The 20,247-nt window shown below is 47.7% G+C and overlaps 1 protein-coding gene across 1 annotated transcript; it reads left to right on the top strand.

Annotated features, from left to right (window-relative positions):
- The first annotated feature begins 5,728 nt into the window (after nt 1–5,728).
- LOC107436074 (uncharacterized) lies at nt 5,729–6,887 on the top strand. The gene is given in 1 exon segment (NM_001321536.1): nt 5,729–6,887. A coding segment is annotated over 1 exon segment (819 nt). The 5' UTR covers nt 5,729–5,903; the 3' UTR covers nt 6,723–6,887.
- The last annotated feature ends 13,360 nt before the right edge of the window (nt 6,888–20,247 follow it).

The raw sequence follows: 20,247 nt of genomic DNA, 5'->3' as shown, positions 1-20,247 counted from the left end.
AGATGGGAAGGCCGAGGCCGCGGAGAAGAAAAGGAGCGTAAACTACAGACTCGTGGGTATCCTCTGTTGGGACAGTAGTCCCGTGGCAAATCCGCCAAGAACAGAGTTCCCGCGGAGGAAGAACCCCGATGGAGACGAGGCGGAGAAGCTCAGCCTCGGAAATAACGGACATATGGTTACCTGCGAAGGGTAACTGACTGTTGGGGTCGATTGCAGGGATCACCGCAGCAGACGAGTTCGCAGTTTTCCTCTTGGGCGCCATCTTGCTTTTCACCAGCGAACAGAGTAGGAGAAGAGTGGCAGAGAAGATTCAGATGCGGGAATGCAAGAACTAGGGCACGGAAAGCAAAGGCGGCTAAAAGCGCAACTCTTATGGGATATTCTCGAGCCAGATACCGTTTCAAAAAGTGCCCAGTCATCACCCGGCGGTTATTTCCGAAACCCCAGCATACCACGTGGACATCTGGCAGTTATTTCCAAAAAAGCCAGCGTGCCACTTCATCACTCGGTTATTATCCTCAAAATAACTCGTGCGACCGGCTATCACTCGGCGTTGTCTCTAAAACGCTGACCTCGTATTCAATCGCTCGGCATTACCTCTAAAATGCCGACGTCGACCTTCAACCACTCGACGTTGTCTCCAAAACGCTGACCTCGTATTCAATCGCTCGGCATTACTTCTAAAATGCTTACGCCGACCTTCAACCACTCGGCGTTGTCTCTAAAACGCTGAACTCGTATTCAATCGCTCGGCATTACTTCTAAAATGCCGACGCCGACCTTCAATCATCCGGCGTTGCCTCTAAAACGTTGACCTCGTATTCAATCGCTCGGCATTACTTCTAAAATGCCGACGCCGACCTTCAATCACTCGGTGTTGCCTCTAAAAACGCTGACCTTGTATTCAATCGCTCGGCATTACTTCTAAAATGCCGATGTCGACCTTCAATCACTCGGCGTTGCCTCTAAAACGCTGACCTCGTATTCAATCGCTCGGCATTACTTCTAAAATGCTGGCGTCAAACTTCACTCACTCGGCGTTGCCTCTAAAACGCTGATCTCGTGTTCGATTGCTCGGTATTACTTCTAAAATGCTGATGTCGACCTCCAATCGTTCGGCGTTGCTTCTAAAACACCGATACCGACTGCAAGACTACTCGGCAGCTACTTCTGAAGGCATCAGTATGATGCACAAATTATTCATCTACTGTCTCAAAAGAATCAGTTCTATAATAAGGGAAAGCAAGTCATCGATAAGGGGCAAACGTCATTTTTTCATTAAAGGGAAGATAAAAAGCTTACAAACCAACTCTTCGCGAGTTGGTGCTTCCCTATTACTACTACATTACATTACTACTACTACTATACTACTCTACATTACTACTACATTATTCTAACTACTCTATACTAATATCTAAAGACCAGTGGCGCTTAACCACTGGCCTTGCTGCTGCTGCCACCGCCGCCGCCCCTGGTGCTGCCTTTGTTGCTGCCACCTCTGGTGCTGCCCGTGCTGCTGCCGCCTCTGGTGCTGCCCTTGCTCCCGTCGCCGCCGCCGCTGCCCCCGCCGCTGCCGTCGCCATCGTCGTCGCCACCGTCGTCGTCGTCCTCGCCCTCGCCGCCGTCCGAGTCCTCCTCCTCCGAGGAGAACTCCGACTCATCCGAGCCCTCGAGCCCGGAGCGCTCAACGGTCCGGATGTACGTCCAGACTTCCGCGGCAATCCCTTGGGAGTCGTCTGAATCATCAGACGACGCCGGGGGAGAGACGGGAGCCGAAGACCCCTCGGACTCGGAGGAGAACTCCTCCTCCGAGTATTCCGAGTCGCCGAAGTCCTCCGACGGAGGAGTCGGCTCGCGCTTGCGTTTGTTACCCTTGCCCATGGCGAAAGCAGACAGAAGGGAGGAGAAGGACGCAGTAAAGAACAGCGAAGAGATGTGAAAAAACCAGAGGAGCAAGGGTGTTATTTATAGAAGGAAAAGGCAACCGCTCACCTCCAACCGTGGTCACTGAACAGTCGCAAAGCATTCAATAAGCACTTCCACCCGTCTGAAGACGCGTCAGACGGCTGACGCCGTTTCATGCAACACTACACCCATTGGGACTCCAGTCAACAGCGCAAAGGATATGATTACACTCGCCGTCCCATCACATTACTACTCAGAAACAGCCGGCTAAAACACTCAGCGTACCAAGCCGTCCCTTGCCCACACCCATTGGGGGGGACGCCCAGGAATTATCAGTATATTTTTCAAAACGGTCACATCCGTGCAGGGCACGCAGTGAATACCTCAAGACAAAAATGAGATATCAGTAAGGATCAGAGGAAAGCCAAATATAGCCAGCAAAGTACAAGATATGGCCGACAAAAGCGACGTAAAGACTAGACAGAGAACGTCCGTCAAACGTCCAATCAGTCGCAGAAGCAAATAAATTGCACTACCTAGCAAGATATGGATGGATTGCAAACTCGGCTGCTAAAGACAAAATATATGCTGACCTCTGTAGCAAATTATTGATGACATAATGTTGACCTCTAAAGCATAATGCAAATAGCTTCATGCCAATTTCTACAAACGAAAGGAAGACCTTCGAATGGATTATCCTTAAAAAATCCATTTGAAGGTCGGGGGCTACACCCATTGGGTGCACCTCCAGTGCACCCCATGGATTATCATTTCAAACCGAGATAGTGCCGACTTCTAAGGCGTGTGACAAGATTTAAAAGACCAATCCTCAACCAAGATGCAGGAACACAAATGGAAATAATTTCTGAGGAAGACCTTCGAGTGGATTATCTTCTAAAATCTACTCAAAGGTCGGGGGCTACACCCATTGGGTGCACCTCCGGTGCACCCAATGAAGTTCATAATCCTACAAATCGAAATGCCGACCTCTAAGGCACGAGCACGAAACTAAGCTTCGGTCAAATGAGTGATCGGAGCAAGAGAAGACAGCAGGAAGTCATTTTTTGGACCTGGGATCTTTGGGTTGATTACCTCTAAATTAACCCAAAGATCGGGGGCTTGTGGGGGATAGATATCCCCCGGGTCCACTAAAGGAATAAAAGACCTCACGAAAGGCCCAAAAGCCCAATAAATCGTAAGGTCATTCTTTCGTGGGCCTGGGGAAAGACAACCAACAAAGCAGAGAAGACGTGAGACCGGATTGGTGCAAACCCGGGCGGTCCGCGACGTCGAACGAGTAAATCGCAACAAATACCCGACTTTCCCGCGCTGAAGCCCCCATGCAACAGAGCCATGCGAGGATAAGTCGGCGAGGGCTACGTAGGGATAAACTCAAGAGGTTCACTACCTTTTAGCTACTTGTTGTTATCATATCCACGTGTACTGCCCCACGGTCGAGTATATAAGGCCTAGGGGCACCCCTTCAGATCGATCGACCCTATTTTACTTAGCCACCCACGTAAACTCTCTGTGCCTTCAATCCAGAGAGCCCTCTTGTAACCACACTCGTATACTCACCAGGACATAGGGTGTTACGCATCTCTAAGCGGCCCGAACCTGCAAATCTTGTCCACTGTCCCTCGTGCGATCGGCACGAACCATTTTGCTACAGTCGTTGACACCGTCCTACTCCTAAAAACACCTTGGGGGCAACCCCGGGTGTGCGGTCGGACCCAAAACACCGACAGGGTTGGCTGGATATTAGCATGTTGTCTTTCCCCCCATTGATTTGAGTTACGTGGTGCATTTTCATTTGCCCTATATGGGTCATAGGTTTGATCGTTTCTTTCCGGCCTCCTGGGTGGGGCCGGAAAGCTTTCCTGGGCTCTGGATCTTGAATTAATTGGTTGATGCATTGTATAGTGCGATGGGAAGTGCTGCTGGGACGGGTGAGGATTCCGGTAACAATCCTCCTCAAAAAGGTCATGTGCGGACTGTCCGGACATTGGTCCGGACCGTCCGTGATTATGTGCGGATCGGCCGTCGTTGTATGCGGATGGTCCGACTGGGTAGTTTAGATTCTGTGTCGTGTGTGGTGGTTCGGGTGCATATCTAGGTAACTCATGAAAAATAGGCCCGACTGTTGTTGGCCCGGACGGTCCGCGCTCACGTGCGGACGGTCCGGGCATGTGCAGATCGGCTGATTTGCTGCCGATTTGTGGTTGTTCAGGGTATGTGTCCATCGGCATCCCACAAAGGGGTTGTGACTGGTCGTGACAACCTGTAGCCGATGTGTTACGCGTGTTACCTCCTAACTCAACCTCGTGTGAAGGAAAATTTGCGATGTTAGACTTATCGAATGCACGTACTAGTCTCTTAACATCGCTTTGCATACCCCCTATGATGCTCTGCATTTGTTCACGCTGCTCTTCTACATAATTTCTAAGAGATTGTAGCTCGTTGGTATTACTTACATTGGGGATATCTGGCATGGGTTGGAGCGAAGCCGGATCCGTCGCCCGATGTCGGACGACCTTGTTGTTCCTGTCCACTTTGAAGTTGGCCAAGAATTTTGCTTTCGCCTCCTGGATCATCCGCTCCTTGTGCTCCTCAAACTGGAGCTGCTCGTCAGCCGGCAAGGTTTCCCAAGTCGGCTCTATGATGTTGCTTGGAGAAATATCAGAGCTCTCCCTTGAACCGGCCATTGAGGGCCGATTTGATGAGCCTAGATGTGCCTTCCCCAGCGGAGTCGCCAAAAAGTATGTTGACGCCTTTTCGGAGTGCCAAATACTCAAGAAGAACCGGCAGCGGTGCCCTCTGCACAGGGGTGGACGGTCCGCGCGCGGGGCCGGACAGTCCGCGGCCTGGTGCGAGGCAGCGGTACTCTCTGGTTAGGCGCGGACTATCCGCGGCCTGGGGCCGGACGGTCCGCGACCTGGTGCAGGAGCTCGGGTTCCTGCCTGACGGCCGGACGGTCCCCGCCCTAGGGCCGGACGGTCCGCGCGTGCGCAGGGGCGGCGGAGGATCGCCGGCGGCGCCTGGATCTCGCTCCCGGGAGGGACCCCGTCGGGGAGGAGAGATCTTAGGTGGTGTCTAGGCTCGGGCCGGCCGACCTAGACTCCTCCAATCGGCGTAGAGTCGAAGAGAGGCGAAGAATTTGGGGATTGAGAGGCTAAACCTAAACTAGACTAGAACTACTCTTAGGATAAAATGCGAATAAAAGTTGTATTGATTCGATTGTTGATGATTACAAATCGGCCGTAGACCTCTCTATTTATAGAGGAGGGGGGCTGGACCCTTTACACAACTGATTCCGAGCTAATCCCGCGAATATAGCTAACAACCGTAGCACAAAACTCGGAACCCTAATCTGTTCTGCGCAGGCGCGGACCGTCCGGCCCACAGACGCGGACCGTCCGGACCGCGGACCGTCCGGTCTCAGAGCCGGACCGTCCACTTGCTCATTTCTGGTTCAAACAGTGAGATTAAAATAAAAAAGTTATGATAAAATACTTTGTAATTGTTTGGGAGAGACGAAATATCGTGTAAGTAGCTGTAGCTCTCTACAGTCGATGGATGAGATGTACCGATCCCATCCATAGATAATGATTAATGACTAATAAATTTAAATCTTTTTTGTAAGCATCAATTTTTTAGCCATCACGTATTAATTTCATAGAAATCAGTTTTTTTATAGAGAGAACTACAAAAAAACAGGAAAAATTTGCTGTGTCGTTCCAAACAGAACTTTACTAGTGACATACGGGACAGTTAAAATTGATTTATATACTGCACATTCAGTCAAAATTGGAATTGCACACGGCTGTCGAAAATGGTACAGACGCTTCGTATTCCAAGATTTACCGGGCTCTGGTTGGCGGGAGAAAAAGCGCGGGCGTGGTTGGCGATCGGGGTCTGCACCTCCCAACTTTTATGTATCTATAAATACAAATACGAGCAAATTCTATCCCTGTCGGCGACCCATTTCCAGCTCCACCATGGCACCAACCATCCCCGCCGACGCCATCACCATCTCCTCCTCTTTATCCGAACAACCCGTTAGCAACACCCTCGTCATCGTGTCCTCCTCTGGATCCGATCAACCTGTTAGCAACACCCTCGTCGACCTGTCCTCGGCGACCTTCTCCTCTCGCTCCGTCGCCATCCTCCCAGACCCATGCGCCAGCCGTGGCGGCGGCGACCAGGCCAGGGACGCGCCGCGGAACCGGCGCCCACACTCGACGGCGCCATCCGTCGTGCCCGTCCTTTCGTCGACCGTCGTCACGGCTGCTTCATTCGCCGACGGCAGCGGAGCCGAGGCCACGAGCCGGCGGAGGCCGACGGCGGCTGCGCGGCAGCAGTGCCCGTCACCGCGCTCTGTTTTGTCCGTCCGCGCACCAGGCGGCGTCGCCCCAGCCCCAGCCCCTCCCTCCAGCGGCGGCGGCGATGACGAGGCCACGAGCCGGCCCAAGAGGAAGGCGCGGTACCGAAAGTGGGGCATCGACGACGAGCGCAAGGTCCTCGCTACCCTAGCCGAGCTCCGCAGGGACAACATGGGCGTGCTCCCCCAGATCTCCGTGCTTCTCAAGAAGCTCTGCGCGAACGGCGGCCTCGTCCGCCGCGGCGTGGATGCCATCGAGCTTTCTGATAAGGTGTACAAGCTCAAGAAAAAGTACGTGAAGGCCGCTGCCAAGTTCGCTGCCAGCGGCGGCAGGCGCATTCGCAAATACCGCAACCAGGAGCTCTACGAGATATCCATGGAGGTGTGGCCGGAGCTGATGAGAGGCGAAAACCAAGACGTCAGGGTCGGCCACTGATCATCGTCTACGTTCACGACGTGTCGTCCACTTCAAAATGACCAGCAGTCCAGTGGCTATTGTATGAATCTACCTAGCTAGACATGCTGTTCCTGATGTGCATGTATGAACTACCAGTCTAGCTAGCTAGTACTGTCTTTTGGATATGAACGAAGAATCTTTTGCACTTGATGTCTTACTGTTGATCCCAGGCCACAAAATCACGCGTACCTACAGGACACAAAATAGAGATATATTTGGAATAAATAATCATTTTTTTGAAACGACGCTGAGACCTAAGGTTTAGTAAAGATGATAACCAGAAACCTTGGCATCCCAGCCATGAATCAAACACGGAGTGAACTACTAAACTAGGGCATTTTTCTATTCAATTATTAGCAAGCTTGAATTTATGGGTGCCCATTAGGTCGACAATATATGACCATCTAGCAATTTACCAACATGTTCTACGGCAACCTGCAAAAACAAACCTTGTTGATCACTTGCTCTGATTTCTGAAAGGCATCAAAGCCAGGCAACGCAAACTTTCTCCCTTCCATTTATCTTTAACTTTGGAGATAAACTGATGAGAAGAAGTCAAGTGAGATTGAAATTCTAACAGAATTAAGAATTAGTACACAGAAGCTCAATAGTAGCGATTGTGAAACTATTTTTATTGACGGTCCTCAGTTACCCGCATGTAAAATCGATGATTCCACTTTCACTGTAAGTTGAGTTAAGAAAACCATTGATGAAAATCGGCGATCAACGTAGTAAACCATTGAAAATAATTTTCAGAAACATTAAACGAGTTTTAAAAACAGCAAAAAATTTATCTTAGGAGAGGCCTCAGCCCACCCCACCAGCCCCGTCTCCGTCAAAATCGCGAGTGGCATTTTTCGCGGTTGTTAGGAATCGAACCCCTTGTTGACCACTTGCTCTGATTTCTGAAAGGCATCAAAGCAAGGCAACACAAACTTTCTCACTCCCATTTATCTTTAACTTTGGAGATAAACTGATGAGAAGAAGTCAAGTGAGATTGAAATTCTAACGGAATTAAAAATTAGTACAAGCTTAATAGTGGCGATTGTGAAACTATTTTTACTGGCTTTTCTTAGAACCGCCGGTGATAAGGACCAGTAGAAATCATCATTTTTACAGGCGGGTAACTGAGGACCGGTGGAAATGCGCAGTCAACTTAATAAACCATTGAAAATAATTTTCATAAACATTCGCGGTCAACTTAATAAACCATTAAAAATAATTTTCAGAAACATTAAAAGAGTTTTTAAAAACAGCAAAAAAAATATCTTAGGAGAGGCCTCAGCCCACCCCACAAGCCCATCTTCGTCGAAGTCGTGAGTCATGGCATTTTTAGGAATCGAACCCCTACCTCATCCACACGTGTAGCCTCCACTACCACTCCGCCTATGACATACTTTGTGTCTAGTTTATAGTTTTGTTGTCCACATATTACAACCAACTGAGTGTAAATTGCTTGTTTGAGACTGTAAACGAATTCAAATAAAAAAGTAGTCAACTACAAAGTTAAATAACTTTTGAAGTTCTACAACTTTCATTTTGACACTTTTTTCATCCGAGGTCGTTTGCAAAATTTGAATTTTAAGTTTGACAAATTTAGATGCAATTTTTGAGAACCGAAATGAGTTCAAATAAAAAAGTTATCAACTACAAAGTTTCATAACTTTTAGAGATATACAACTTTCTCTGTTGGTGGTTTCATCATACGAGGTCGTTTGAAAAACTCGAAAAATTAAGGATAAAAATGATTTCTAGTGGCGGTTCCTTAAGAAAACCGCCTATAGAAATCCTAGAAATACGATTTCTAGTGGCATTTTTCTTAAGGAATCATCACTAAAAATAGCACAGGCGGTTGATACCTGAATCAGCCTATAAAAATATATCACCCCGTAGGCTTTGAGCCTTTTTCTACTAGTGGAACACAAGAGCATACGAAAGAAATCTTCATTGTTGTACACTTTGTATTATCTTCTTATAGCAAATGAATACAATTATACCTTCGTAGGTATAGATGACAACCCGTGAGCAGAGATGAACTCAGCTTCGGAGGCGAACCTAGCCAGTGTGACGTGAAATCATATCTGTGCATGGGTGTTGTTCACCTATTTATAAGGACAACTCGATATACAACTTAGTGAGAAATTATAATCATAGCCTCAAAATCTTTACATATTGCAACAAAAACTACTGGGGACATCATTGTCATTTCTTACGAAGCGGCAGCATACGTGCCGGACCCCTTCGTTTCTAGACTAGCTGCTTCAGCTTCGACGACATGATTCGGTTCAGCGCATAAACCGAAGCTTCCTCCACTTCTCTTTTCACCTGTGTTGACATCCTACGGCAAGCATAGGTTAATCACTCCTGAGACAAATTGTAAAAAACCATCAGCATCAGTTAGTTTTGAGGACGTTTGGCAAATGCATCTCCCAACAAAATAACCTCTCGCGGGATTAGTTCGTTTTTTTATAACGTACTCAGACCACGAAACAAACAAAGACTTATACCGAAGGTTCTAAAAACACCTTCCTTCAGCACGTTATACAACATAGTTTAACAAGCATATCTTCGAATGTGGAACGCTAGCGGTCCACAGGGCAGCGAGCTTAGATGGGATGACTCCTCGACTTCTGCGCCCAGATGCCTATATAACCCAGTCAGTCCCATGCCACTACCACAATATTTACCGCTTGCACCAACATGTTGACGTCAAATTCTCTGCTTCCGAAGCTTTTTCCATTCCTCTGGTTTTATTGCATGCTTTGGGAACTTGATCTTAGGCAATCCTCCGATGGCTAGGATTCATTCGACTGCTGAGTTGGTAACCCCAACTTCGTCGTAGGCACTTGGGAGGGAGAAAGACACTCTTTACACCATGGTTGTGGGTCCTGTAATTTCTGAGGTGATGAAGGGGACAACCAGGACGAGGAGGCTGAAGGCTAACGAGGTTGCTAAGGAAGACCATATAGAGGAGGGTGCTTTGGATGCTGCGGGAGAAGACAACGATCTTCGGCCAACAAAGCCTGGCTACATCGATATTGGCTAGTCTACCATCAAGCTTAGTGACCAAGAGCTCTTGAATAAACTTGGGTACGTTGAAGATGATAATATCATTCGTTTTGCTGGTGATGAGACCAATCTTGAGTCGAAGGAAGATGAGATTGTAGTTTTCAAAAGCTTCTTAGTGGTGGACTTCGGCTGCTCATGTTCAAGATGATTGTCAATGTAATGAAGAAATATGAAATTTACATGCACCAGTTGACGCTAAATGCCATAGTAAGACTAAGTGTCTACATATGGTTCATGCAAAGCCAAGGTGCTTGAGCAGATGTGAAAGCCTTCTACAGGATCTACGTGCTGCAGTACCAATCAAAAACTAGACCTTTGGATAAACTGCATAATAACTTTGGGTGTTATAGCTTTGCCTACCAAAAGGATTCAAAATTTGCAGTTTTGGCGTACCGGACGAGGTGGCCAAGTGAATGGGCCAAGGAATGGTTTTGTGTGAAAGCTGATACAAAGAAAAGAGATGAATTCAAAGGTATTGTGATGAGTCTTCTTATCATCCATAGAAACAAATTGTTCTCTCATAAGTGCTTTCACATCAGTCCAAATTTGTGGTTCCTCATAGTCATGCAAATTATTCCACCAAACTAGTGCATGATTCGTTAAAGTACTAGCCACCATTTTAATTTTTCACCTATCACATATATGATGACGTGCAAAAATATTATCCATTGATACTTCCCATTCAATATATTAATTTCCAATATTTGCATCAAAAGAAGACAAAGATAGATATATATGGAACCCGAGAGAGACAAAAATGAGAAAATGAGTCATGCCACTTACAATAAGTGTGTCGCTTGAGCTCATCAGAAGATGGAATAATATGATTTATTTTAATGTTGTCATGTTTGAGTAATTCGTCAAATATTTTTATCACATTTGGCAACACTAAAACTAAACTTAACCTCCTCCTCGTACACGTTTTTCTAAGCCGACTATAAAGAAGAACAAGGTGGTGGTTTGGCCTTTGTTGACCAAACTAATTTAGCAACATATATTTGTGGAGACTCGTCTTTTGAACCACTCTCATCACACTCAACTATGTGAACCATGTGACGAGTCCCCTTAGAATTATCTTTGCTTCGGTTCTCACAAGCCAAAGCTCGTTGGTGCAATTGAGCTAGTGTAAAAAATTGCATGCCTTCTAATCTTTCTTTTAAGTATGACCTCATCCCATTAAAATCCAATCCTGCTAGTTGTTTATCTACAATGTGAATTTGGAAACATTGGTTTCTCGTGTCTCGGAACCTATGGATGTAATGATTAACCGAGTCATCCCATCCTTGTCGCAATGCTGCTAAATCTACCAGGTCTAACTCATACTCTCCGGAGAAAATGTTCATGGAATTTTTGCTCTAAATCCCCAAGAGTAGATGGAATTAGGTGGTAGGGTGGCATACCATGCAAAAGCAGTACCAATTAGGGATAGTGAAAACAAGTGAACGCGGAAAATCCTCCCTATCGGCCAATTCTCTGAGTTATGCTAGGAACTGGCCTATGTGCTCATGCGTGTTTTTGCCCTAGTCACCCGAAAAATTTGAAAATTCAGGTATCCTTTTCCCCTATTGGTATGAGTCATAGTCAAATCGGCTATCATAGGTTTGCTGATACGACTGCCCCCGTGGGTCATGTTGACTCTGAGTTTTTCTTGGAATGCCCCGACTATCTCCTCCCTCACTATGTCAATGGTGGTAGGTGTCGGTGTTTGGGACCCGACCGTGCACCCCGGTTACCCCTCGAGGTGCTTTTGGGTAGGACGGTGTTGCTGACTGTAGCTCGATGGTTTGTGCTAGGCGCACGAGAGACGATAGACAATTTTCTACAGATTCAGGCCGCTTGGAGAGGCGTAATACCCTACTTCCTGGTGTGGATCTTTATGTGGTGGGTTACAGGGGGATTCTCTAGTATGAAGGATGCTAGAGAATGGAGTAGATGGTTGATGAATGACCTGTCTTTGATGGGGTGCCCCCTAGGCCTTATATATCCGACCGTGGGGCATCTACATATGTGTACGATAACGTTGCATGCCTAAGTAATAGTGAACCGACCGAACTTATCTTCCTATAATCTTGCCTACTTATTCTCACTCAGTTCCGATGTCCAAGGTGGTCGCGCGGGAGAATCAGATCAGAGCTTTGGATAACGCTCAAAACCCTATGAACCGCCTTGGCCCATGCTTGTTCATTCCTTGTGTTGGCCCATTCCACCAGCAGTTCTCCCCTGGCCCATGAAGGGATGGCCTTGCGAGATAGTAAGCCCAAAACCGTTTGCGAGGCCTTCTAACCTTCTAGTGGACCCAGGGGATATCTGCCCCCCACAAGCCCCCTATCTTTGAGTTGATTTTGAAATAATCAGCCCGAAGATTCTAGGTCCAGCTTGCGGTTTTGATTTCCATTTTGGTGACGAGCGCTTGGGAAACACATCTGTTGAGTGTTGCTTCTGAACTTTGAGTGACTTTAGTAAAAAACAATCTTATGTTGTCCTCCTTTGGTACATTCGACGATCTTCGCCTTATGCTTTAGGAATCGACACTCTGTCATCAACTTATGCTTTAGAGTTCAGTGTTATGTCCTTTGGGGTTAAAGATTCATTGGGTGCACCCAATGGGTGTAGCCCCCGAGCTTTGAGTGGATTATTGAAAATAATTCACTCAAAGATCTTCATCTCATGCTTTAGAAATCATCATTTTATCTTCGTCTCATGCTTTAGAAATCAGCCTTTTACTATCGGTTCATGCTTTGGAGATCAACATTCTGTCCTTTTGGGTTAAAGATTCATTGGGTGCACTGGAGGTGCACCCAATGGGTGTAGCCCCCGAGCTTTGAGTGGATTATTGAAAATAATCCACTCAAAGATCTTCATCTCATGCTTTAAAAATCATCACTTTATCTTCGTCTCATGCTTTAGAAATTAGCATTTTATCTCCGACTTATGCTTTAGAGATCAGCATGTTGTCTTCATCTCATGCTTTAGAAACCAACAGCGTGGTCTGCCCATGTCCTGTTAGGTTTGAAAATTATTTGATCGGCGATAGATTGGACGTCTGGTAGATGGCTCTTGGCCAGTCTTCATTTCGCTTTGTGCTTCAATGCTTCTGCTGACTAGACTTGCAGTTCAGTAGCTATATTTGGCTTTCCTTTGATCTTTATCGATATCTTCTTTCTGTCTTAACACATTCATTGCATATACTGTATGGGTGTGACTGCTTCAGAAAATCTATTGAAAATTCCTGGCCGTCCGCCACCCAATGGGTGTGACCAAGGGACGTCTTGGTACGCAAAGCGTTTAGCACATTGTCCTGGAGTAGTAACTTGACGTGACCGTTGGGCATAATCATATTGCCCAAGCAGTTGATCTTAGTCCAAATGGTGTCGTGTTACGCGAAGCGGCGTCTGCTGCCTGACTCGCCTTCAGGCGATTTGAATTGCTTATTGAATACTTGGACTATTCGGTGGGCGTGGTATGAGATGAACAGTTGCCACCGGTCTCTATAAATAGCATGTTTGCTCCGTTGTTATTTTCACACATCCTCTGATCGTCCGTTGTTTCTTTCTCAACCTTCTCTTCTTTTCCATCTAGCCATGGGCAAGGACAAGAAAGGTCAGGGCTCGCCACATCGCTTCGGTGACAAACGGAAGCGTGAACCGAGTCCCTCGTCAGAGGACTTCGGTGACTCCGAGTACTCGGAGGAGGAGTTCTCCTCCGAGTCCGAGGGGTCTCCAGTCTACGCTTCCCCCCGGAGGGGATAGCCGCCGAGGTGTGGACGTACATCCGGTCCGGCAAGCGCACCGGGCTCGAGGGTTCAAATGAGTCGGAGGTCTCCTCGGACGAGGAGAACTCTTCCGACTCGTCAGAAGAAGGGAGCGGCGGTGACGGCGACGATGAGGGTGACGACAGCGATGGCGGTGACAGTGGCGATGGCGGTGATGACGGCAGCAAGGGTGGTGGAGGCGACGACAGCGGCAAGGCCGGTGACAACGGCAAGCAAGGGCAGCATCAGTAGCAGCAAGGCCAATGGCAAAGCGCCACTGGCTTAAATATTAGTATAGATAATAAGTAGTAGCAGTAGTAGTAGTGAAATAATGTAGTAGTAGTTAGTAGTATAGTGTAATGTAAGTAATGTAGTAATGTAAAAAAGGGAAGGAAAGGCCGACTCATAACGAGTTAGTCTTTAAGTTTGTGAAAACTTCCCTCCTCTATGTAATGAAGGACCTTGGCTGGTCTGAATGAATATTGCCTCTTTTTTATAAGTGCTTGATAGTTCGCTTTTGCATCTAACGTTGCCGACGTTATCGAAAATAATCACCGAGCAATAACTGATGATGCCGGCGTTTTAGAAGTAACAACCGAGTTATGATTGACACTTGTCGGTGTTTTAGAGATAACGGCCGGGTAGTGCTTGATGTTGTCGGCGTTTTAGAGGTAACGGTCGGGTTATATCGGAAGTCTCGTTTTCCCGAGTGATGACTTGGCCCTTTTCAGAAATGGCGCCCAACACGGGAAAACCCCATTTATACTCATGTCGACGTGCGCTTTTGATTTCTAAGCCCTAACTTCGCATTTCCGCCTCAAACCACTTTTTTGCTTCTCTGAAATTCCGCTCCCCTTCGTCCCGGCGGTGAGATTGCAATGGTGCCGAAACGGAAGAACCAGAGCTCTGCTGCGGCAATCATTCCTCTCATCGACCCCAATAGTCAGTTGTCGTTCGCAGGTAACCACATGTCTGTTGTTTCGGAATCAGATCTTCTTCATCTTGTTGATGTTGGGGTTCTTCTTCCAAAAGAGCTCTGCTCTTGGTGGATTTACCGCGGGGTCACTGTTCTGACAGAAGACACCCACGAGTCTGTCATCTATGTTCCTTTTCTTATCCGCGGCCTTGCTCTTCCTATTTCTCCCTTCTTTCTCGGCCTCCTTGATTTCTATGATCTAAACTTGACCCATCTGAACCCTAATTCTATCCTGCAAATTTCTATCTTCGTGCATCTGTGTGAGGCCTACCTCGGGATTCTTCCCCATTTTGGCCTCTGGAAGTATTTGTATCATTGTCGGCCCGGGATGGCTGGGGGCAGCACCAGCTCGTTGGTGGTGCAAGTTTGGAGATGCGTCGCAGGAGGAAGACAGAATACGTTGACATTCCTCTCAAGGATATCATTAAAGGGTGGCGCCTTGAGTGGTTTATTGTGGAAACCCCCTGCGAGTCCCTCCCCCCTCGGTCAGGGAGGCAACCAGATGTACGTACTCCTAGCTGGGTTGAGTCTCGAACTCCTTTGGAGGTAACGGAGGCCAGAGTTCTACTTGCTGAGATCTGTCTGCTAAAGGAGAAAGGTCTGACTGCCGAAGCTGTGGTTGCAGATTTCGTTTTCAAGAATATCCAGCATTTGAAGGACAGGGCATACCCTGCATATCTGTACGACGACATCAATGATGGCACCCGGGTGACAAACAAGAGAATTCCCACTGCTGATCTGCTAAGCCGACTGGATATGATCCTGAGGGGCAGAGTTTCAAACGCTGGTGCTCCTGTTGCTTATTCTGCCTGGAACCTGCCATCACATAGATCCTTTTTCAATTTTGTGTCTAATCCTCCTGCCCGTGATGGTGGTCTGGGTCTTAGAGTGCGACCCTCCCCTGAAGACATTGAAGCTTTAATTTCCGCACTCCGGAGTCTCCCAAAGGATGAGAGACAGACTCATTTCGAGATGTCAGCTAGCACAAACGACGAGGAGATAGATGTTGTGCTCAACTTGTTGGTTGGGGAATCATCTGACTCGACACATGCCGAGCCAATGGCTATCACGGATGGGTAAGAGCTTGTTGGAATGGAGAGGATCTGGAAACCCGAAGAGGTCCGTCCAAAGCATCCACGACGAGTGAGCCTGCCTACTGCACCCGTTGAAGAGAAAAGGAAGAAGAGGCGGCTTCGGCGACTGTTGAGATTGGATCATGGCGTGGGTCCTTCGGTGCCGGTTTGTGATGAAGTGCCAGCAGAGGTCCTTCCTGAGGTCGATCCCAATGGTTGTGCCCATGCTGAAGTTGATCCCAATGGGTGTGACTGTCCTGCAGTTGATCCTAATGGGTGTGACCATGCATCGGCTGTTGTTCATATATTTGTTGAAGATGAAGAAGAAGAAGTCCCACTGATTCAGAAGAACAGTCAGCATTACAGAGGTAGTAAGGGGGATAGTGACATTCCTTCTCCAGCTCTGTTAGCTCTTGTCAGCCTTCAGGAATTGTCAATATCGGATTTTGATCAGACCCTTGAGGAGGTCGTCCCTGAGGATATGCTATCGGAGCCGACTGCTGATGACATGATGGCTATTTGTTTGGAAATTCCAGCCGCGGGATTGGAGGTATCCCAAGCAGTGTCTCATGCGTCGTCGACTTTGGAAGGCAGTCTTCAATGCTGAGGTGTTGGTTCGGATTGCCCGACTCACATGGAGGTGATAGAGGATCGTTCAGCCTTAGAGGTGGCTGCTGTAGAGGACCCTGCCCCGAGGGTGGTGCTAGCGGTTACCTAGCCCCCGAGGATCTCGCTGGTAGTGATCCGGCTCTGGTTGGTAGCGCGAGCTGCAACCCAGCCCCCGAGGGTGTTGTCGGTAGTGATCCGGCTCTGGTGGGTGGCGCGAGCTGCAACCCAGCCCCTGAGGGTGTTCAGGTGAGCTCTCCTTCCACACCTCCATGGACGTCCATGTCGGGTCATCTCCACCACGATTTGATGGGGCGATGGCGATGCATGCTTCTTCGGCTTCGAGCGAACAAGCCGCCTTGGAGGTCGGCGAGCCAAATGCGAGAAGTCTGGTATCCGCTGGTGGGGCTGAGCTCACCCCTGACAACGTTCTTCAAACTGTACCGGTTGATCTTCCTTCGTCGAGCTATGACGTAGCTCCCCCTAGCTTGGGGTTACCATCATTCCTCTCCAATCTTCAGGTGAGTCAGCTCTTGCATTTTATCGTTCCTCTTGGTAAATTATCTTTCCTATACTCATTTGTCTTCGATCACATGCTTTGGTTGACGGAATGTCTGCTCAGTTGAGGTCACATGGTGCCACTGTCCCGGAAGGAGCTCTGTCTCTAATGCAGTGGAACCCATTGCTGACTTGAAGGCGTCAAACGCTAGTTAGTAACTTTGTTTCTTCCTTAGCTGTTTCGATTGATCAACTTGTTTTTAATCGTGTATCCCTCTTCAGCTGCCTCATCAGATATGGCTCGGCGGTGCTCCGAGCTTGAGGAAAAACATCTTCAAAGTCAAGCTGACTCAACCCGACGGTACTCTGATCTCGAGGAGAAGTATTCTCAAGGTCAAACCGACCTGGCTCGGGTTTCTGCTTCGCTGGACGATGCTCGTTCTTTGAATTCTTCTCTCAATGCTCAGCTTAATTCTGAAAGGGCAACACATGAGGTAAGCTTCCTTAGTTGGCTTTGTCGTTCTTACTGTTTACTGGATGTTGAAAGTTGCTTCTTGTTTGTAGGAGGAGAAACGAGCGTTCGCAGCTTCTCGTGATAATCTGGACATGTTATATCGTGATGCCAGCAATTCCTTAACCATCTTGGAGAGGAGCCATCGATTCACTATGTCAGATCTGGATCATCATCATCGCGAGCTGCAAGTGTCCCAAGATGAGGTCCTACGACTTAGACAGTTGGTGTCAAGCAAGGATTCCATCATCAAAGATCTGCGTGCCTCCAAGAAGTTAGTCGCCCAGGAGCTAGAGGCTGCTCGACTGGCTACCAAAGTTTCAGAGGACAACTGCGCCATTCTGAAGGCTCAGCGCGACAAGGCTATGGACAAAGCCATTCACGAGGGGCGGATCTTGATGAGGAGGCCCGGCGTAGTGGTTCCTGATGACATTGTTGCCGACGTTAAGGTTGCCCCTGATGCTTCGAGTCGACCTTCTTCTTCACTGGCTCCTGTGGAAAACATTGCCAACCGAGATGTTTCGATGCAGTGACATCTTGTGAAATACTGAATGTACTATGAATTCTATGTGTTTGTGATGGTTGTATTTGAATATTTTGTGGATAGGGCACTTAAGCCAATTGCTCCGTTAGTAGGGTATAGTGGTCACCCTAAGTCAAGTAAGCGCGAGCGTGTTGCACCGTCTTAAGTCGTCGCCGACTTAAGCCGATTGCTTCGTTAGTAGGGTATAGTGGTCACCCTAAGTCAAGTAAGCGCAAGCATGTTGCACCGTCTTAAGTCGTCGCCGACTTAAGCCGATTGCTCCGTTAGTAGGGTATAGTGGTGACCCTAAGTCAAGTAAGCGCGAGCATGTTGCATCGTCTTATGTCGTCGCCGACTTAAGCCGATTGCTCCGTTAGTAGGGTATAGTGGTCACCATAAGTCAAGTAAGCACGAGCATGTTGCACTGTCTTAAGTCGTCGCCGACTTAAGCCATTTGCTTCGTTAGTAGGGTATAGTGGTCACCCTGAGTCGAGTAAGCGTGTTGAATCCAAGTCCAATTGAATCGAAGTCAAGTAATAGTTAACAGTTTGAATGCCCTTGAAAATGAAAACTTTATTGATGATGTATTCTCCCATTATAGAGCACAATGTTGCTCCGATAGCTTTCGAGGTCATGCTAAGGGTAAAACTTTCTAAGATGTTCTATGTTCCATGAATTCCCCACTTCCGTACCATCCATTTGAGTAAGCCGGTATGATCCTGGCCGAGTGACCTCCGATACAATGAATGGCCATTCCTATAGTGGTGACAACTTGTGTCGTCCTTCCCCCGTTAGAATTCGGCGAAGGACCAAATCTCCCACTACAAAGGATTGATGTCGTATAGCTTTATCATGATAGCGCCTCAAGGTCTGCTGGTATCTGGCTGACTAAATTACTGTGTTCAATCGCTTTTTCTCCAGCACATCAATATCCTCTAGCCTGGTAGCTTCTGCTTCAGCTATGCTTTCGAAGACCAGCCTTGGCGCCCCGAACTTGAGGTCGGCGGGTAGCACCGCTTCTGAACCATAGACCATGAAGAACGGGGTATTTCCATGCAGGGCTCGACTAGGTTGAGTTATCAAGCTCCAAACCACATAGGGCAATTCTCTGATCCACTTTCCTACAAACTTTTCATTTTTGTCGAACACCTTCTTCCTGAGTGCTTCCAGTATCATTCCATTGGCCCTTTCTACCTGACCATTGGCTCTTGGGTGTGCTACTGATGCATACTTGATCTGGATACTCCATTGTTCACTGAAATCAAAGAATTCAGAGCTAGTGAAGTTGGATCCTAGGTCAGTTATCATGCTATTCGGTATCCCAAACTTGAATATTATGTCTTGTATGAACTCCACTGCCTTTGCTGAAGTTAAAGAAGCAATAGGTTTGTACTCTATCCATTTGGTGAATTTGTCGATGGTGACCAGTACGTGAGTATAGCCTCCCTGAGCTCTCTTGAAGGGTCCAATCATGTCCAGTCCCCAGCATTTGCTTTGACAAGAATTGGCAAGCTTCATATCTCTGGACTAACTTGGTTGCGTCACTCTTTGCTGTTGGCCAATAGAAACTAGACCTGGAAACTTTCCCAACTAGAGTTCTGGATGCTACGTGTATTCCAGACTGTCCAGCGTGGATCTCATCTAATAGTTGTTTCCCAGTAACCGAGGAAATGCACTTCATGAGGACTCCTGTCACACCCCTTCTATACAGTGCGGCCCCTATGAGGGTGTAGTGGGCCGACTGTCTCGCAGTGCGTTCTGCTGTAGCTTTATCATCTAGTTCTTCTTCATTCTTTATGTACCTGATGATAGGTTCTCTCCAGTCATTAGAGTCCGATTCTGGTTGGCTCAAGGTGTTGCACTCTTCCGCCTGATCTGAGGGAATACTTGGGCGTGGCACTTCCTGGACGAAGATTCCAGGTGGGACCCGGGCTCGACTGAATCCTAGCTTCGACAACGCGTCTGTTGCTACGTTGTGGTCTCTTTCCACGTGATGGAATTCCAAGCCTTCAAACTTGTCTTCCAATTTTCGGATGGTCGTACAGTATTTGCCCATGGAATCAGTCGAGCAATCCCAATCTTTATTTATCTGGCTTATGACCACTAGTGAATCTCCGTATACCATCAGCCTCTTAATGTCTAGCGATATGGCGATGTTCAACCCATGGATCAGTGCCTCATATTCTGCTACATTATTCGATGCCGGGAATAATAGCTGAAACGCGTACTTGAGTTGTTCACCTCTAGGGGCAATGAAGAGGATTCCTGCGCCTGCTCCCTGCAGTTTCAGCGAGCCATCGAAATACATCCGCCATACTTCGGTAGCCTCCGGGTTGTCAGGGACTTGTTGCTTGGTCCACTCTGATATGAAGTCAACTAATGTTTGAGTCTTCACTGCTTTGCGCAGCCGAAATTCTATGTCATGAGCTCCCAGCTCGCAGGCCCACTTGGCTATTCTTCCAATGGCTTCTTTGTTGTGAAGAATATCCCCTATTGG

This window comes from Zea mays, chromosome 6 (assembly GCF_902167145.1).
Source record: "Zea mays cultivar B73 chromosome 6, Zm-B73-REFERENCE-NAM-5.0, whole genome shotgun sequence".
Taxonomy (NCBI): Eukaryota; Viridiplantae; Streptophyta; class Magnoliopsida; order Poales; family Poaceae; genus Zea; species Zea mays.
This window is presented reverse-complemented; position numbering and strand designations above follow the sequence as displayed.